The sequence below is a fragment of the Scyliorhinus torazame genome, chromosome 3 (genome assembly GCF_047496885.1).
Source record: "Scyliorhinus torazame isolate Kashiwa2021f chromosome 3, sScyTor2.1, whole genome shotgun sequence".
NCBI lineage: Eukaryota > Metazoa > Chordata > Chondrichthyes > Carcharhiniformes > Scyliorhinidae > Scyliorhinus > Scyliorhinus torazame.
In genome coordinates, this window is record NC_092709.1 from 16,040,519 (window position 1) to 16,060,013 (window position 19,495).

The following is a 19,495-nucleotide window of genomic DNA, read 5'->3' on the forward strand; positions in this document are numbered from 1 at the left end:
TAACTCAACACACCAATTAGTAAGATTCAAATCAAAACACATTTATTATACACAGTAAATCCCTATTCATGCATAAACTCTACTTTCTAGGCTATTCCTATCACGAAAAGGCCAAGACTTAGCTTCGGACTTGTCCACCAGGTCAGGGGAACAAATGGCCTTTCGTTCAGGTCCTGAGTCTGCGGGATTCAATCGCTGGTATGGACTGGTAGCTAGGAGCGCCTATCTCGTAGCGAGCGTTGACTTGAGACTTACTTACTTGGAGGCAACAAGACAGGTCACTGTCAAGGGTTGGTTCAAGTTGCTGAGTGACCCTGCTAAAGAAGGACGATTTGAAGTTGGGGGCTTTACTTTATAGTCCCCAGGGGCTTCCGGCCCTTTGGGGCGGAGCCCGTACCTGGTTCCAAGTGATTGGACTACTTTCCGATCACTTGGATCGATTTCTCCAATACTGGAGCGGCTCCCTGATCGCTGGGCGGTCCCTAAACGTTCGTTGGCCTTCCTTTGTCTTGGCTCCTGCTGGCGCCGAGGAGTCTGGCTTGGCTTTGTTTACCTTAACTGTTGCCATTGTGCCTGGGAATCGCACATTACTATGTAGATGGCTGCTACATTACTATGCAGATGGCTGCTGGTTTCGGTGCTGTCTGGTTGTTTTGCAGGTTCCAATATACATGATTTCTGTATTTGCGAGTCTTTGCCTGTGTTGGCTGAATTTCCCTTCAGCCTTTGCGGTTCTCCATTTTAAGTCGGGAAGGGGCCAACTCAGGTGGCTACAAGAGTGGCGATGTTTTGCTGCAGCTTTATAAAAGAGTTAGATCACTCTTTAAATATTGTGTCCTGTTCTGGTCGCCTCATTATAGGAAGGATGTAGATGCTTTGGAGAGGGTGCAGAGGAAATTTACCAGGATGCTGTCTGGACTGGAGGGCATGTCTTATGAAGAAAGGTTGAGGGAGCTAGGGCTTTTCTCACTGGAGCGAAGAAGGCAGAGAGGTGGCTTGATAGAGGAATACAAAAAAGCACGAAAAGACAGAACTCAGGCGAGGTTACGATAGTCCCCATCTCACAAAATATGACAGTGTATGGAAAGGCTCAGTAAACCAAGGTCCACCACACTAAGAAAACAAAAAGGGATGGTCAATAGAGAATTAAAGGTGCTATATTTAAATGCGCGCAGTGTACGGAACAAGGTAGATGAGCTTGTGGCCCAGATTGTGACTGGCAGGTATGATGTGGTAGGCATCACAGAGACGTGGTTGCAGGGGGTTCAGGACTGGCATTTAAACATCCAGGGATTCACAACCTATCGAAAAGACAGAGAGTTGGGCAGAGGGGGCAGGGTTGCCTTGTTAATTAGGAATGAAATTAAATCAATAGCACTAAACAACATAGGGTCAGATGATGTGAAGTCTGTGTGGGTAGAGTTGAGGAACCACAAAGGCAAAAAAACCACAATGGGAGTTATGTACAGGCCTCCTAACAGTGGTCAGGACCAGGGGCACAAAATGCACCACAAAATAGAAAGTGCATGTCAGAAAGGCAAGGTCACAGTGATCATGGGGTCTTCAATATGCAGGTGGACTGGGTAAATAATGTTGCCAGTGGACCCAAAGAAAAGGAATTCATTGAATGTTTACAGGAGGGCTTTTTGGAACAGCTTGTGATGGAGCCCACAAGGGAACAGGCCATTCTTGACTTAGTGTTATGTAATGAGCCAGACTTGATAAAAGATCTTAAAGGAAGGGAGCACTTAGGAGGCAGTGATCATAATGTGGTAGAATTCAGTCTGCAATTTGAAAGAAAGAAGGGGGAATCAGATGTAAAGGTGTTACAGTTAAATAAAGGTAACTACAGGGGCATGAGGGAGGAACTGACGAAAATCGACTGGGAGCAGAGCCTAGTGGGAAAGACAGTAGAACAGCAATGGCAGGAGTTTCTGGGAGTAATTGAGGACACAGTGCAGAGGTTCATCCCAAAGAAAAGAAAGGTTATCAGAGGGGGGATTAGGCAGCCATGGCTGACAAAGGAAGTCAGGGAATGCATCAAAGCAAAAGAGAAAGCCTATAATGTGGCAAAGAGTAGTGGGAAGTCAGAAGATTGGGAAGGCTACAAAAACAAACAGAGGATAACAAAGAGAGAAATAAGGAAAGAGAGGATCAAATATGAAGGTAGGCTCGCCAGTAACATTAGGAATGATAGTAAAAGTTTCTTTAAATACATTAAAAACAAACGAGAGGCAAAAGTAGACATTGGGCCACTCCAAAATGATGCTGGCAATCTAGTGATGGGAGACAAGGAAATAGCTGAGGAAATAAATAAGTACTTTGCGTCAGTCTTCACAGTAGAAGACATGAGTAATATCCCAACAATTCAGGAGAGTCAGGGGGCAGAGTTGAATATGGTAGCCATCACAAAGGAGAAAGTGCTAGAGAAACTAAGAGGTCTAAAAATTGATAAATCTCCGGGCCCAGATGGGCTACATCCTAGAGTTCTAAAGGAGACAGCTGAAGAAATAGTGGAGGCGTTAGTTATGATCTTTCAAAAGTCACTGGAGTCAGGGAAAGTCCCAGAGGATTGGAAAATCGCTGTTGTAACCCCCCTGTTCAAGAAGGGAACAAGAAAAAAGATGGAAAATTATAAGTCAATTAGCCTAACCTCGGTTGTTGGCAAGATTCTAGAACACATCGTTAAGGTTTCTAAATTCTTTGAAGTGCGGGGTCGGATTAGGACAAGTCAGCATGGATTTAGTAAGGGGAGGTCGTGCCTAATAAACCTGTTAGAGTTCTTTGAAGAGATAACAAATAGGTTAGACAAAGGAGAGCCAATGGATGTTATCTATCTTGACTTCCAAAAGGCCTTTAATAAGGTGCCTCACGGGAGACTGCTGAGTAAAATAAGGGCCCATGGTATTCGAGGCAAGGTACTAACATGGATTGATGATTGGCTGTCAGGCAGAAGGCAGAGAGTTGTGATAAAAGGTTCTTTTTCGGAATGGCAACCGGTGACAAGTGGTGTCCCGCAGGGTTCAGTGTTGGGGCCACAGCTGTTCTCTTTATATATTAATGATCTAGATGACGGGACTGGGGGCATTCTGGCTAAGTTTGCCGATGATACAAAGATAGATGGAGGGGCAGGTAGTATTGAGGAGGTGGGGAGGCTGCAGAAAGATTTAGACAGTTTAGGAGAGTGGTCCAAGAAATGGCTGATGAAATTCAACGTGGGCAAGTGCGAGGTCTTGCACTTTGGAAAAAGGAATAGAGGCATGGACTATTTTCTAAACGGTGACAAAATTCATAATGCTGAAGTGCAAAGGGACTTGGGAGTCCGAGTCCAGGATTCTCTAAAGGTAAACTTGCAGGTTGAGTCCGTAATTAAGAAAGCAAATGCAATGTTGTCATTTATCTCAAGAGGCTTGGAATATAAAAGCAGGGATGTACTTCTGAAGCTTTATAAAGCACTAGTTAGGCCCCATTTAGAATACTGTGAGCAATTTTGGGCCCCACACCTCAGGAAGGACATACTGGCACTGGAGCGGGTCCAGCGGAGATTCACACGGATGATCCCAGGAATGGTAGGCCTAACATACGATGAACGTCTGAGGATCCTGGGATTGTCTGAGCAGCACGGTAGCATTGTGGATAGCACAATTGCTTCACAGCTCCAGGGTCCCAGGTTCGATTCCGGCTTGGGTCACTGTCTGTGCGGAGTCTGCACATCCTCCCCGTGTGTGCGTGGGTTTCCTCCGGGTGCTCCGGTTTCCTCCCACAGTCCAAAGATGTGCAGGTTAGGTGGATTGGCCATGCTAAATTGCCCTTAGTGTCCAAAATTGCCCTCAGTTTTGGGTGGGGTTACTGGGTTATGGGGATAGGGTGGAGGTGTTGACCTTGGGTAGGGTGCTCTTTCCAAGAGCTGGTACAGACTCGATGGGCCGAATGGCCTCCTTCTGCACTGTAAATTCTATGATAATCTATGATATTCATTGGAGTTTAGGAGGTTGAGGGGAGATCTAATAGAAACTTACAAGACAATGAATGGCTTAGATAGGGTGGACGTGGGGAAGTTGTTTCCATTAGCAGGGGAGACTAGGACCCGGGGGGCACAGCCTTAGAATAAAAGGGAGTCACTTTAGAACAGAGATGAGGAGAAATTTCTTCAGCGAGAGAGTGGTGGGTCTGTGGAATTCATTGCCACAGAAGGCGGTGGAGGCTGGGACGTTGAGTGTCTTTAAGACAGAAGTTGATAAATTCTTGGTTTCTCGAGGAATTAAGGGCTATGGAGAGAGAGCGGGTAAATGGAGTTGAAATCAGCCATGATTGAATGGTGGAGTGGACTCAATGGGCCGAATGGCCTTACTTCTGCTCCTATGTCTTATGGTCTTATGGTCTAAGGTGTACAAGGTGATGAGAGACATGGATAGAGTGGATAGCCAGAGACTTTTCCCCAGGGTGGAAATGACTGTCACGAGGGGACATAATTTTAAGGTGATTGGAGGAAGGTATAGGGGAGATGTCAGAGGTAGGTTCTTTACACAGAGAGTGGTGGGTGTGTGGAATGCACTGCCAGCAGAGGTGGTGGAGTCAGTCATTAGGGACATTTAAGTGACATGGACAGCAGTAAATTAAAGGGGAGTAGGTTAGGTTGATCTTAGATTAGGATAAATGGTCGGCACAACATCGTGGGCTGAAGGGCCTGTACTGTGCTGTACTATTCTCTGTTCTAATTCCCGCTCGCTAGCACACTTAGAAATGTTTCCGGAGAATCGCGCCCTTTAGCTCCATTCTCTCTCCACAGATGTTGTCAGCCCTGCTGAGACTTTCTAGAATTTTCTGTTTGTATTAATTTCAGTGATGCACACTTACCCTCTGCTTATGGGTCCTTTTATTTCCTATGTCTTACCATTTGCCAACTCCTAATTTTGTGTTCTGAGGAGGTCACTTTTGCCTTACTCGTTTGGGGATTGGAAATGGGGATTGTCTGCGTGTGTGTGTCGGCGGCGGGGGGGGGGGGGGGTTCCTCTTTCCGCACCCACAGGCCTGGTGCAGTAAAACTAACCCTCCCATCTGTGCGTCTCTCATAGAATCATAGAATTTACAGTGTAGAATGCGGCCATTCGGCCCATCGAATCTGCACCGCCCCTTGGAAAGAGCACCCTCCCTCAGCCCATACCTCCACCCTATCCCTACACCGCCACCCTATCCTTGTAAGCCCAACCAACATTTTCTTGGACACGAAGGGCAATTTAGCATCGCCAATTCACTTAACCTGCACATCTTTGGACTTGTGGGAGGAAACCGGAGCACCCGGAGGAAACCCGCGCACACACGGGGAGAACGTGCAGACTCCGCACAGACAGTGACCCAAGCCGGGAATCGAACTTGGGACACTGGAGCTGTGAAGCAACTGTGCTAACCACTGTGAACAAAGAACAATACAGCACAGGAACAGGCCCTTCGGCCCTCCAAGCCCGTGCCGACCATGCTGCCCGACTAAACTACAATCTTCTACACTTGCTGGATCCGTATCCCTCTATTCCCATTCGATTCATGTATTTGTCACTATGCCACATAAATGTCACTATCGTCCCTGCTTCCACCACCTCCTCCGGCAGCGAGTTCCAGGCACCCACTACCCCGTGTAAAAAACCTGCCTCGTACATCTACTCTAAACCTTGCCCCTTGCACCTTAAGCCTATGCCCCCTAGTAATTAACCCCTCTACCCTGGGGAAAAGCCTCTGACTTTCCACTCTTTCTATGCCCCTCATAATTTTGTAGACCTCTATCAGGTCGCCCCTCAACCTCCGTCGTTCCAGTGAGAACAAACCGAGTTTATTCAACCGCTCCTCATAGTTAATGCCCTCCATACCAGGCAACATCCTGGTAAATCTCTTCTGCACCCTCTCTAAAGCGTCCACATCCTTCTGGTAGTGTGGTGACCAGAATTGAACACTATACTCCAAGTGCGGCCTAACTAAAGTTCTATACAGCTGTGCTACCGTGTTGCCCTTGTCCTCTCTTGTCTTCATGTGGAGAATACGAAGAATACACTAGAGCAGAGTTTAGATTTTGGATAGGGTGTCAGAAGGGGGTGGGGGGGTACATTGTTGAACTGCTCTGAAACATGTTTGACATTCAGGCACAAAAATACACTGCAAAGAAGCCAAAGCATGAATGTGGTCAGTCTTGACATGTACCCAATTGACGTACGAAAATAGAATAGGACTGTTTTTTTTTTAAGCCTTCCTTTAAAGCTTCATTAATATTGGCGAGGGAGTGAGATGCCTGCCATTCCACAAGAGCGGCCTGCTTGCCAGACCGAAGGGGTTGCAAGGTGAGTGTGGAGAACACTAATTTATGAAGAACAAGGAAAAGATCCATGGAGGTGTTGAAAAGCAGAGCTTTCATGGGGATCTTTAGGACCGAGATTTTCTTTTCGCAAATGTTGCTTCCTCTTGCTCCTCAGTGAAACCCTGCACCATCGGAGGGCTCCGACACATGGGATACCTTATTAACGGTTGAGGTCATGGGCAAAACAATATGATCATTGCGATTTCCTGGATTTTAATGAAAAATAAAACTCACCTTCCTCCCTGAAATGCTGCAAATCCTTTAAATGCTTTCCCTTCTCAGGCACCATTGCGTCCTATGACTCATGGGAGATCTCAAATGAAGTCTTCATAAGCATTACAGCTGGAGCTTTCATGCATTATTACTACATTGTTATGTCTCCTTCTTTGCATTTTTGACCTGCTGGACAGTCTTGCAACTTTTTCAATGTTATATAATTAAAGCCCATCTGTCAAAGGCATCGCAGGTAAAAGCTCAGCTTTAATAATCTTTATTGTCACAAGTAAGCTCACATTAACACTGCAATGAAGTTACTGTGAAAATCCCCTAGTCGCAACATTCTGGTGCCTGTTCGGGTACACTGAGGGAGAATTCAGAATGTCCAATTCACCCAACAAGCACGTCTTTCGGGGCTTGTGGGAGGAAACCGGAGCACCCGGAGGAAACACACGCAGACATAGGGAGAACGTGCAGACTCTGCACAGACAGTGCCCCAAGCCAGGAATCGAACCCAAATCTCTGATGCTGTGAAGCAACAGTGCTAACCAATGTGCTACCATGCCGCTACAGACATATTACAACTCTCGGTGTCACATCTCTGTAGAATAAACATTTCTGGTTGACCGGAAATGACGACTCAACTGGAGAGAAGCAGAAACTGATCAAATTATTAAAATAATTACTTCAGAGTAGTTTTGTTCACCATTTTTGAGGGTCAGTGGTTACAGGTAGGATTCACAGGCCAGCTATTTCACCCCATCACAATATTGCTCCTTTTCGAGATCTGTCGAAGGCTACTCCATTGAGGTTGATTACCTCAACGCCCAGCGCTGATCCGGGCACGCCCGGTGAATTGTGGGAAAGACCCAAATCGGCCTTCATGCCGGGCGCAAAATCTGGATTATGCCCTCACTGAGTGTGACCAGAAAATCATATTTTGTGGGAGGCATGGACAAGTTGGGCTGAAGCGCCTGTTTTCATGCTGTTAACCTCTAAGACTCTATAATTAACCATACGGCTCATTTTAAAAGTGTGTGGCCTATTTGAGGCCACATTCTCCCGGCTCCCGTGAGTCACCAGCTTCACAGGTGAGGCCTCACCCGGGCGCTGATTAGTACTGGTCCCCATAAGCGGAGACCAGGCATGGTGGCCACTCTGGGGATCTCGGAAGCCATTAGAGTCAGTCCACCAGGTGGTCGGGGACAGGGCAGGGCAGTGCCCATGCATTCTCCCAGCACCTGGGTATGCTGGCAGTGCTAGGGGCACTCCCTGGTTGCCAGGGTGGCACTGCCAAGGGTTGGGGCCGGAGGGGGGCCATGCCCATTAAAGGGGAGGTATGAAAGGTTGGGGGGGGGCGAGGAGATTATGAAGGGTGGGAAGTGAAGAGGCCTCATAAAGGTTGGGATGGTGAAGAGGGGAAGTGCTGAAAGGGGCTTGAGGGGCCCTGTAAGGTGGGCATCCTGAAAGGGTAGGGTTTGGAACTTTATCTGTGTCTGAAAGGTGACAAGTAAATCAGCATAATCTAATAAATCATCGAGAGAGTATATTGTATAGAATTTTATTAAATACAGTTCTTTGTGAACATTGGGTCATCAGTTTAAAAGCATTTTGTAGAATTCAATTGGGACAGTCTGTTTGTAGTTGTATTTGACATAAAAACTTCAAAATTGACCATCCCTATTGCCTTTTGATAATGTCATCAAACAAACAATGCAACAACATATACAAGGATGCTAAACACCAGTTTTAAGAATTTAAGTTAACATGAGGTAAAAGAATAAAAATCTAATGCCACGATCATAAATAAAGTGAACGTAATCTTAATTGCTCCAAGAGCAGACACAACTTGTTAAAAATGATAAATTCATTGTCAACATAACCTTCTTTTTTGCACTGAATGAATATTTACCCTCCCCAATAATTACCCTCCCCAGTAATTGTTCCCGATTTTGTCTTTGATATTATATTGCACATAACTAAAAGCAAATCCCATCTTCAAAATAATTACTTACAAAGAGCAAATGGTTCTTATAGAATACAAGATTTATTTTCTCACTTAAAAAATATACAACTACAATCAAACTCAGCGACCGAGTCCCGATATCGCAACCGTCCCAGGGACACTGAATAAACTCCTATTCAATTATCTTAAACAACCACTTGAATTACTTATTTATGCCTTTGCTTCTGTATATCAGAAATGTACAGCCTACCTACTGTTCTTTGTCAAGTGCATTTTTTAGGGCATCCCAAACCTTAAGATTAGGACCAAAATGTTTGTTTGAGACTCAGTGATAAGGGAGTGTAATTTTCTTCCCAACTCCCGTCCGGTTAGCTTTCAATTTGTGTTCCTCATAGAGGCTGAAACCCATCAGCTTCAGCTTTGAAAGAAAATCAAAGTTCAGATTTGTCTATTTTAAGGTACAGCCACTTAGCGTTGCCAGAACAAGCTGTAAACCACCCTTCTTACTGTTTTCTTCCCCCCCCCCCCCCCACAACTCGCCCTTAATAAATCTGTAATTCTGAGATTTAGAAGTCGGAGAGATAGCTAAAAAATGCATTTGTCTCGTAAATGCAATGCTTTTAATGCAACAGGCAAATAGCAGATTCCTATGCTCTGCACCGTTCGGATTATTTCACCCATTCCCACCCCATGCCCCCCTCCCAAAACATGTCCCCTTAATAGGAACTCAGGAGGCCCTCAATAATTTTGTCACTGAAGAGGCAACTGAATAGCGTACCTCGAAAGTGAAACGGTATCAATAATGTATCCTTTGGAAACAGCAAGGCTGATTTGTTTGCTTGCCTCAGCTCCCAACCCCAAGACGAGACTTGAATCTGCCATGCTTCCGTCACTAATCAAAAGCATGCATTAACACACAGACTTAAAAATATACAACATCCTTCAGGGACTCTTTGTATCTTATTTTATGCAGGACACTAGATTTGGTTCCTCATTCAAACCAAAGTGCCTCACACAACGCGCTGAATGGTATGAATCTGCTATAATTCCAGCATTTTCTTTTTCCCCCCAAATTGGAAAGGAGCACATTACAAGAAAAATAAATCTCAATTTACATAACAGAGCAGTGGCCATGATAATCAGCAGCTACCCTTGAAATATTGAACACAAGACCACCCCAATCCCAGCCCGCTAAATGCAAGTATAAGCCATACGAAACAGCTTGATTCCAAAAATGTACACTTACAGTATTTACTGATCTCATAAGACATTATAAGTGTGCTTTAGCAGCAATGTATTTGAAACAGGTGTACTACCAGACGGACATGTCAGGTATGCTACATTTTGTTTCCAAAAGGGTAGTGCATTTAATCCTTTGAGCACTGTATTTTAATTCTGCGTTCGTCCTTCAAGTAGATTTCGTCATATCCTGCTGCAATTGTTTTTCTGAGAATTACATTCTTTATGCTGTGTCTATATTCTCAATCTAGTTCTATTATAATTGTCAACATTTTCAGTGTATGTTATCCCCACCAGCTGGTTCTCAAAGTGAGAGAAGTCTGCCCACAGTGGCAGCATAGGGAGCACTCAGGCCATATTGCAGCGTCTTTTATGATCTTAGGACATCCCAATGAACTTTCCAGCCAATAAAGTATTTTTGGAGGATAGTTATTGTTGTAATGTCGGAAACACGACAAGATCCCACAATGTAATATCTCTTCCAGTGATATATGTTGTCAGATAAATTACTGACCAGGATTCAAATAATGCAACAGGATGGGCAGACTCGATGGGCCGAATGGCCTCCTTCTGCACTGTAAATTCTATGAAAAAAAAAAAAAATCTTGCACATCGACCCAAGAGGATGGACAAGGCCTGGTTTAACGTCTCGTCCGAACGACAGTGCTCCCAGCAGTGCAGCACTCCTTCAGTACTGTCCACCTGGATTCTGTGCTCAGGTCTCTAGAGTGGGGTTCGAGCCCATGACTTTCTGGACCAGAGGCGAGAGTGATGGCAACCCACACAAGGCTGACACCATAAATAACATGGATTTGCATGGGCCATAATTATGGATCATCTGCGGAAGATTAATGCCAAAGTCATGCTGTGGACCTGAAACTTCATCACTTTTCCAATTTCAATTGACTCGTGATCCTTGAGTCTCCCTCGGTGCTACAGAACATAGAACATACAGTGCAGAAGGAGGCCATTCGGCCCATCGATTCTGCACCGACCCACTTAAGCCCTCACTTCCACCCCATCCCCGTAACCCAATAACCTCTCCTTACCTTTTTGGACACAAAGGGCAATTTAGCATTGCCAATCCACCTGACCTGCTCATCTTTGGACTGTGGGAGGAAACCGGAGCACCTGGAGGAAACCCACACAAATAACGGGGAGAACGTGCAGACTCCGCACAGACAGTGACCCAGCGAGGAATCGAACCTGGGACCCTGGAGCTGTGAAGCCACAGTGCTATCGACTTGTGCTCCCTCTGATGTAAGGGTTCACTGTAACTAACCCAACACTATTAACAGAGGCACAAAATTATTTTGGGGAAAAGGGGGATTTCGCTGGTGTCTTTGACCCAAATGGCTGTTGCCAACAAAGATGTACACTAATGGCATGGTCTGCTATTTAGGGATCTGGCCACAGGAAGGTTGAATTCCACATCAATTCATCCCATTTAAACCATTAGTGAGGCTTCTGCATTAGTGGCCTGTATGGAAATTCTCCGCATACCAACTTGTGTTTTCTGTCCACACTTGATACAGTAAATGTGTATTGCAGTAAATGATGTTGCGCTTTGCAAATTTGGAGCAACCATGTGTGTGCAAACCTCACTTATTGGTTCTCATTATTACCCAATGGGCCACAACACAAACAGGTCAAATTTGACATGGATAGGATCTTGGGTGATTATATTGTTCAGTAATCTGAAAGGGTTATTGTCATCATGAGGTGGAGCAATGGCTTTAATTCCGTCAGTCCGTGTTGGATTGCTACTGCACTATCCACTCTCTCATTTAAAACAGTCACGATGAGCTGCAAACTGGCAGATTAATTTAGTACTCAAAGCATTAATTGACCATTTGACATTTAGACAACAGTTTGGTCCAGTGGAAAAGACAGAATAACAGTACAGCAGAGCATCAAAATCCAAACTGATCAAAACTAACAAGGAAATAAATGTAGCCAACATTAGTGAGCAAATGCTAAGTGTATTTGCATTATATTTCTCTATTTAAACCAAGATGTTTAACTGGGCTAATGCCGCGGTTAAGATAATGGAATGAATAAGATAACGGATATCACCCAAACACATTAAGCAATTTTCTATTAATGTTGCCAGCAATAATTTCTGGTCTATAAACCTAATCGGTTGCAATAAAAAACAAGGGGGTTTTATTTTAATTTTGGGCCGATATTGAATGAACTAACTATTAGAGGCACTGAGGGCAAGATTTTCCACGCAACCATTCGCAAAACAGTTGGCCCGCCATTGGCTGGGGGGGGGGGTGGGAGGGTGGATTTCCTATTGAATGTGCCCCATCGCCGCTGGGAAACCCACAGCAGAGGTGTGCTGTCGTCAGGACTGGAAGATCCCGCTAGCATGAACAACCGAAAAGTCCCAGCCCATGACTGAATTAATTGTCCATCAAAGTCAACAGGCGGAAGGGGAGAATCAGATAGGCTGGCCATTTACAAAATCGCCCAAATTTAAAATTACCCGAAGGTGTACAAGCACAGCTGTTTGTAGCATCATCTGATCGAATGCCTTCTCCAAGACACTTGCAGTATTTATGGGATGTTCTAAACAACCATTGAACTCCATCACTGTGTACCTCAGGGTTGGTCCCTTCTTTTAATGGGAATATTAAAAGTTGCTGCAATCAGGCAATCGCCAAACTGTTGGTCAAATTGAACAAATAAATCTATACCAATCAAAAAGCCCTGCAGTCCATTGGAGAAATTGAAGAGCACCGTGTAGAACAATGCAATTGCTTTCAGGCAGGTTTAACAGTATTAATAAGTTATATAATGAAGGTCAAATCTTGTATCAACTTATCAACTTAAATCTAAATTACAACCCAGTGGTTTCAAGTTATGCAGACTGGAGTTACACAATAGCTTCTACAGGGACACAGCTTCTTTTACAAATGGGCATTCCATGGGGAAAGGGGAGGCCTTTCAATAGTGATGGCAATTTCTCAATTCAACCTTCCTCTCATCTTCCCTGAAGGTGTCAAGGAGCCAGAATGGGAAACAAAAATAGTCAAACTATTAAATGATGGGAGTTAATGCTCAATAAAATCCTTCACATTGGATTGGCCACCTCAGATCTCAGTCCCTGCGTAACAGGCTGTCGACTATATTCAATGCAAGTTCACGTAAATTCAAACTTTTGAAGTCCATCTTTTAAAGTAGTAACTGTTTCTGCATTAGATCATTGGTTAAACAACCTATTTACTTCTCTCTGGCTTTCTGAAAAAGGAGGCAGGAGGAAGTAAAACATGGGACATTCATGGTGGAAATTAGTTTGCAGTCAATTGCTGATCATTTGTGTCCTATCTATTAGTGGCTGTTATATATTTTTGTGGAGAATATTGCTGTTTGTTTTCCATTTACTGCATCTTGTGCCATATAATTAAAGATATATAAAATGCAATACCATTTTGTATGAAATATATAAATCAGTACAAATTCACCTGTACTAAATCTTTTTTAAAGAAATAATTTTAGGCTTCATTGCTATAAAATTAACTTAGAGGAAAATAAGTCTGCAGTTACTGTAACAGGTTGTGTGTTTTACAATTGCCACAGTGCAACCTCAGACTTGAAGCAACACCATAGGCAGCAGGATCTATGCTACTTGTATAGCCAGCAGTAATAAGGCAACAATTATTGAGAAGGTATTCATCATGGATCTTGGCCCGCTAGCAAGTGTTTTGGCATCAGGTAAATGGTTCCTCTTGGGATTAAGACCAAGCTGAACAAATATTGTTTGAGCTTATTATTACCAGTTTGAGTACACTTCATTAAATATTGTACTGAGGCAAACTGGGTGCTGAGTGAGATTTTAGCGCAGTCTCTTAACAGTTTGTTTGTCAAGCACAATATAAATTAGTGCTGAATATCTGTCCTTCTCAATTAACTGCTTCAAATATAAATGACCTGTTGCGATGCTTACCATCTTGAAGTATTTACCATTTGAAAAAAATGTTCACACTTGTTCCTTTGTTCTGTTCAGCTTTACATGTAAGATTTCCTCCTGCAGTGTCCTCTTTTGCAGTCTGTATGAATAAATATCTCCCTATATCATGGTTAGCCCAGCACTGTATATTATTTTGATGTGTTTCCACCATATTGCTCTGATTTCAGGAACTTTGGAAGATTTTATTTCATTGCGGATTTAATTTAGGCAACTAAACTAATCACTTGGCACAGCTGCACGCAGGTCTCCAACTCTCGTTGGTGACTTATTATGATGTTGTTGTATTGAGACAGAACACTACTCACTGTAATATAGGACAAACATGCAGTTAAAATCTATTATTGCTATCTTGTGCCAGTTGCACTCAAGATTAAAGCCACTTCCCACAAAGTTGCTCATGTCTCCTTCAAGCGTATGGTGTCTTTTGAGTCACACCACATCTTTAATTTATGAAAGCATTCGGCTGTATTTGAAGATACATTAAATGACACAGCCGCATTGGGAACAGTAAAATTCATTTCCCGGTTCACTTCTCATGGCAGTGTCCACTAAAATACAAGCCCTCCCCAGCTCCATCTCCCTCCACTGCCACCCACGCCCCAGCAGTTAAAACTGATACCACAACAATGAGTTTTGATAGATTATACAGCTGAAGATCAGTTCAGGCCAGATTCTGAGAAGCTTATATTTGACAACAGCAGCTGGTGCAGTTGATAAAACATAAAAAGCTGCTCAGTGTCAAATACTGTCCACCTTTCATTACACTTAAGCATTAATACGGAAGCAAATGAAGACGTGAACTGCATTAAAATTGGCTGGTTATAATTCAGTGCACGTTTTATGTATGTGGGCATGCAAAGCTGAGACAATGTATGGCCAAAGGTGGGGTGGGAGCAGCAAAAGAAAACAGAAACAGGAACAGGAGTGGGCCATTCAAGCTTGCTCTGCCATTCAGTAGGATCCACTCCACCTTCCTACCTTCTCTCCTGATCCCTTAATTCCCTCTGTAGCCACAGATTTATTGATCTCTGGGCTTGACTGTATGCAATAACTGAGCATTTTTGGAGTAGAGAATTCCAAAGATTCACAACCCTTTAATGGAATGAGTCATTAGGACGATGCTGGGCATGGAATAAATTAGAATGGAGATCTCAGGATTATTGGCTGGGTGACACGAAAGGGACAGAGAACAAAAGGTAATGAGTAAACCTGAACAGTGATGCTATCCAATGAAATCAAGGGATCAAAAAAAAGGGCAACTGGGAAAAGGTAAAGGATCACTATGACCAGAGAGGAGACCATGAAAATGATGATGGACAGAGCGGCATGGTGGTGCAGTGGTTAGCACTGCTGCCTCATGGCGCCGAGGACCAGGGTTCCATCCCGGCCCCGGGTCACTGTCCGTGTGGAGTTTGCACATTCTCCCCGTGTCTGCGTGGGTCTCACCCACACAACCCAAAAAGATGTGCAGGGTAGGTGGGTTGGCCACACCAAACCACCCCTTATTTGGAAATATAGATTAAATTATTTTTAAAAAAAATGATGATGGACACTGACTGGAGTGACAAAATAAAATGTATATCAAGAATTGTCAGAAAATCTGAATTTGCAATAGAGCGGAGCAGAAAAATCGAAGGTCAGGAAAGAGCGACAAGGCAAAGGTGAAATGTGATGCGATTTCCAGTTCCTCACTGATCTCTTTCAGAGCACGCTGGAATTTAAATGTTAACTGCTGTCTTTTAAAACAAAAGGGAGCAAGAATTGAACTCTCAAATCACTGACCCATAAGACTTGTCTAGATTGCGTGTAAGTATTTGAGGTTTTGATTCTCTAGAAGGCCAACGATAGCAAGAGTGGGTTCAGAAATATCACATCATATCTGACCAACGTCTTTTAGGTGACAGATCTGGTGAATAGGCAGGAGTCAGTGGATGTTATTTAACATTCATTTGACACTATCTCACATAGCAAACTCATTTACACCGTGAAGACCCATGGAATAGCTGCTTGGCAGAACAGAGCTTGAATATTTCTGTAAAAAGAGACATGCTGCCAAAGCTTTTCATCTTCCACTGATCAGGACAGATTGAAGAATATTATATTTCAAAGGGAGCAGCAATTTATATTGAATGAAAAAAGGATACCTGATCGGTTGGCCAGTCGACTGTGATTGGTTGAGGAATTTTCATGGAACAGGGAACTATTGCTCCCTGTGGCTTTTGTTTAATTTAACTAAGACACAATGCTTGGGCATGTTCCTTTTGCCTACAGAAGACAGGGTGCCTGTATATGAATGTACGCAGCTTCGAGCAAACTCAAGCCAAAACATATCCAGATTAAATTGAAGAACATAGGGTCGTCACCATCTCTAAATATGACTTTGTTACAATGCAGCTGGCAAAATGATGACAATGGATTGGGATAGCAAAAGTGAACCTGAGATGGTGTGAATTCAGGTGTAAGAATGGATTAGCATGGGGAAGTAGGATAGGGTAGCATGGTCGTTAGCACAATTGCTTCACAGCTCCAGGGTCCCAAGTTTGATTCCCGCTTGGGTCACTGTCTGTGCGGAGTCTGCACGTTCTCCCAGTGTGTGCGTGGGTTTCCTCCGGGTGCTCCGGTTTCCTCCCACAGTCCAAAATATGTGCAGGTTAGGTGGATTGGCCATGATAAATTGCCCTTAGTGTCTAAAATTGCCCTTAATGTTGGGTGGGGTTACTGCGCTATGGGGATAGGGTGGAGGTGTGCAGTTGGGTAGGGTGCTCTTTCAAAGAGCCGGTGCAGACTCGATGGACCGAATGGCCTCTTTCGGCACTGTAAATTCTATGATTTTAAAAAACTGCGACCAAAGAGAAAATGCTGGAAAATCTCAGCAGGTCTGGCAGCTTTGACAAAGGGTCATCTGGACTTTAAACATGAGCTCTTTTCTCTCCCTACAGATGCTGCCAGACCTGCTGAAATTTTCCAGCATTTTCTCTTTGGTTTCAGATTCCAGCATCCGCAGTAATTTGCTTTTATTAAGGAGAAGTGCAGTTTGGGGCAGGGAGATTTAGATATGGGAAATAATGATTGGGAGATTGCTGAACAGAGGTTTGGGGGGATGAAGTTTGCCAAGTAACCTAGCTTGCTGGAAATGCAAGTCAGCTGATACCCTATCCTCATTCACACAAGCAATCAACCCCAGTCTATTGTTCTAAAGTACCCCCCTCCAACTCCTGCAACCAAAAGCAAAGCTCCAATGTATCATATTGGCTAATTATGAACACACTATAGGGGTTAGAACCCCTGGAGAAATCTCATGACTAGCGGGATTCATTGCACTTTTCAGGATTGCAGGGATATGTAAAACTGGAATGGGCCTGTACAGAATGAATAAGAAAATTTTAAACTGTGAGATATTGAACAATTTTGACAAAATAAATAGGAAGCTACTTCCTTTCTTCAAACCTATTGTCCTCTACTTGAGCTGGGAAGATGGAGCTGTTCCAATTAAAACCCATATCTTAAAAATAGCTATTTCCAGCAAAATATAAGTTAACGAACCAGATAGGAGGGGAACATAAAGAACTTGTATCTATATTCCCAACCCCATGTTTAAAAGGTAGAAAAAATAATTAGCTTGAGATTTTGCTTTCCTGCACTAAAAGTCACCAGTCTTAAGGTGGAGCACGAGACTGCAGGGAAATGGCTTTAACGGGAGGGATCCCTTCTCCTTTAAATGTCCTTCTCCCCTTTCAAAACTGGCACAGGCGCAGTTACGAACGACTCTTTCCATTCGCCAACTACAAAAGATAGCACCTTACACATTATCTTCTTGCCTTGTCGACGTGAGTCAATGGAATTAGTAATAAAATAAGTTGAGCTTTCTCATCACAAAGCATGCCGTCTTGAGAAAAATCTACAGGTTCGAGAAACGCACAGTTAATTTTTAACATGCTTGCTTTGTCTAAAAGTAAATAGTTGCCACATACAAATGCATCTTATCTATTAAAACATTCATATCTTTTTTTTTTTCTTTTTCTTTTTAAGAACTGGTGCAGAAACAAAAACGGTTCAGTAGCATTATGCAGTACCATGTTGATTCATGTGGAATGAGGTTCTTCATATGCTGGCTCCATTTACTGGTGAGGTTACATAGAAGGAGGCCCTTCAGCATTTCGCACCTGTGCTGACTCTTTGCGAGAGCTATCCAATTAGTCCCACCCCCCTCCTCTTCCCCCAGTGAAAGCTACCAACTGTCACCTCGGCTGGTTCAATTAAGGTTCATGTGGAGAATGGCTTTTTCGTTATCATTTTGGACAGAAACAGCTTTATGAAAAATCAAAGCGGCCAAAGAAATCTCAGAGAATGTAGGAGGCAGCAGTATCAAAAGGCTTGGTGAGTTTCAGAAGTATTTTTTCCCCCTCGGTTCCTGGATGGCTTTCCGCAAGAACAAAAGCAGCGAGAAGTTTTGTATCTTCACCGTGGGCCCATGCAGCAGGTCCTAGCCATCTTTCTGGCCCAGAGCTTGCAAATCAGAGGTGTACAAACTGTGCTGGAGAAAAACATTCTTTCGGCTGTACATGTGCAAAGAGAGTGGTCCACGGGGAGGTTGCCCGAGCCGGCCTACGAACACGGACTGCTGCCTGGGTACAGTAACTTGATCCTTCCGACCATTTGTTAATTCCAAGACTTCTCCCGCATTGACTGAGGTTTTGATTTTATTCTGCGAAGGACTGCCGCAAGATCCATTGCTCTGAACATTTTGCGGCAGCTCTACAGAAGAGGTCCCAACCCCGCCATTTTTACATTGGGCTCCTCGTCCGATTTCTTGTACCTTTTGGTGGCGCCCAACAAATACACTTGAAACTTGACATGTTTTACTATCACAGGCAGCTGCCTGGCCAGGCGATGAATATTTACACAGGTCCTCGGTGGGAATAGGTACTAATCTTCTGTCCCTTGTGCTGAGAGTTTGGCTCACAGTTCTGCTTAGATATGTAGCCTGAGGCAAAAGAAGAGAGGGAGAAAAGAGTCAACAACGCAAAATAGCACATTAGGTAGAATTCCCGGCCGGCAATAGAAAGTACATGCAAGATATTTAATACAAAACCTTTCCAAGATGTACATTGCAACCTTGCCAACAAGTCTTCATTACTTGCTGGCAAAATGGATTGCCCAAATCAATATTTAATATATAATTGGAAAGAATAGGAATCGTATGCTGGGTTTGTGCCTTAATTTGCAGAAGGCATATGTCTTGTCTTACACAAGCAATTTTTAAATGGCTTTATAACGTGTCCTGGTCAATGCAACATGTTTGACACTTGTCATTCAGTCGTAGCTCAGCTGGAAGCACACTTGCCTCTGAGCCAGATGGTTAGGGTATTCAGGGCCCACCCACTCCAGAGACTTGAGGACAAAAAAAAGACCCAGCCGCCTTCAGTATTCAGCTGAATATGTGCTGTACTGTCCTTGTTTTAAAGGTTTTTTTTCCCCCTCGTTTAAGTTGACCTTGAACCTGTTATCAGGCTGTTCGCCTTCTGTTGAAGCCATCCCATAATATAATCTCACCGAGAGAAGGGGGAAGCACAATGCTCTGCGTCACTTTGACTGAGCTGTGTCGAGCAAATTATGTCAGCCAGGGCAGTGCGACTGAAATGAACTTCAAGAAGACACTTTGTCGTTATCAATACTTCAGAGATCTTACCGAATCGACGGAGCGTATTCATTTACCTCTTTTACCCTGCCGAAGTCCTCAATGCTCTCTAGCCAA

The 19,495-nt window shown here is 43.8% G+C and overlaps 1 protein-coding gene across 6 annotated transcripts in view; it reads right to left on the reverse strand.

Annotated features, from left to right (window-relative positions):
* Window positions 1–8,106: 8,106 nt before the first annotated feature.
* ccser1 (coiled-coil serine-rich protein 1) overlaps window positions 8,107–19,495 on the reverse strand; it is a 1,481,149-nt gene continuing 1,469,760 nt past the window's right edge. For 3 of the 6 annotated variants that reach the window (XM_072495328.1, XM_072495326.1, XM_072495327.1), the window contains one exon: window positions 8,107–18,724. In XM_072495328.1, the coding sequence (XP_072351429.1) occupies window positions 18,224–18,724 (501 nt within the window). In that variant the 3' untranslated portion in view covers window positions 8,107–18,223. The remainder of the gene's footprint in view (window positions 18,725–19,495) is intronic. The other 3 variants (XM_072495331.1, XM_072495330.1, XM_072495332.1) reach the window with 2 other exon arrangements.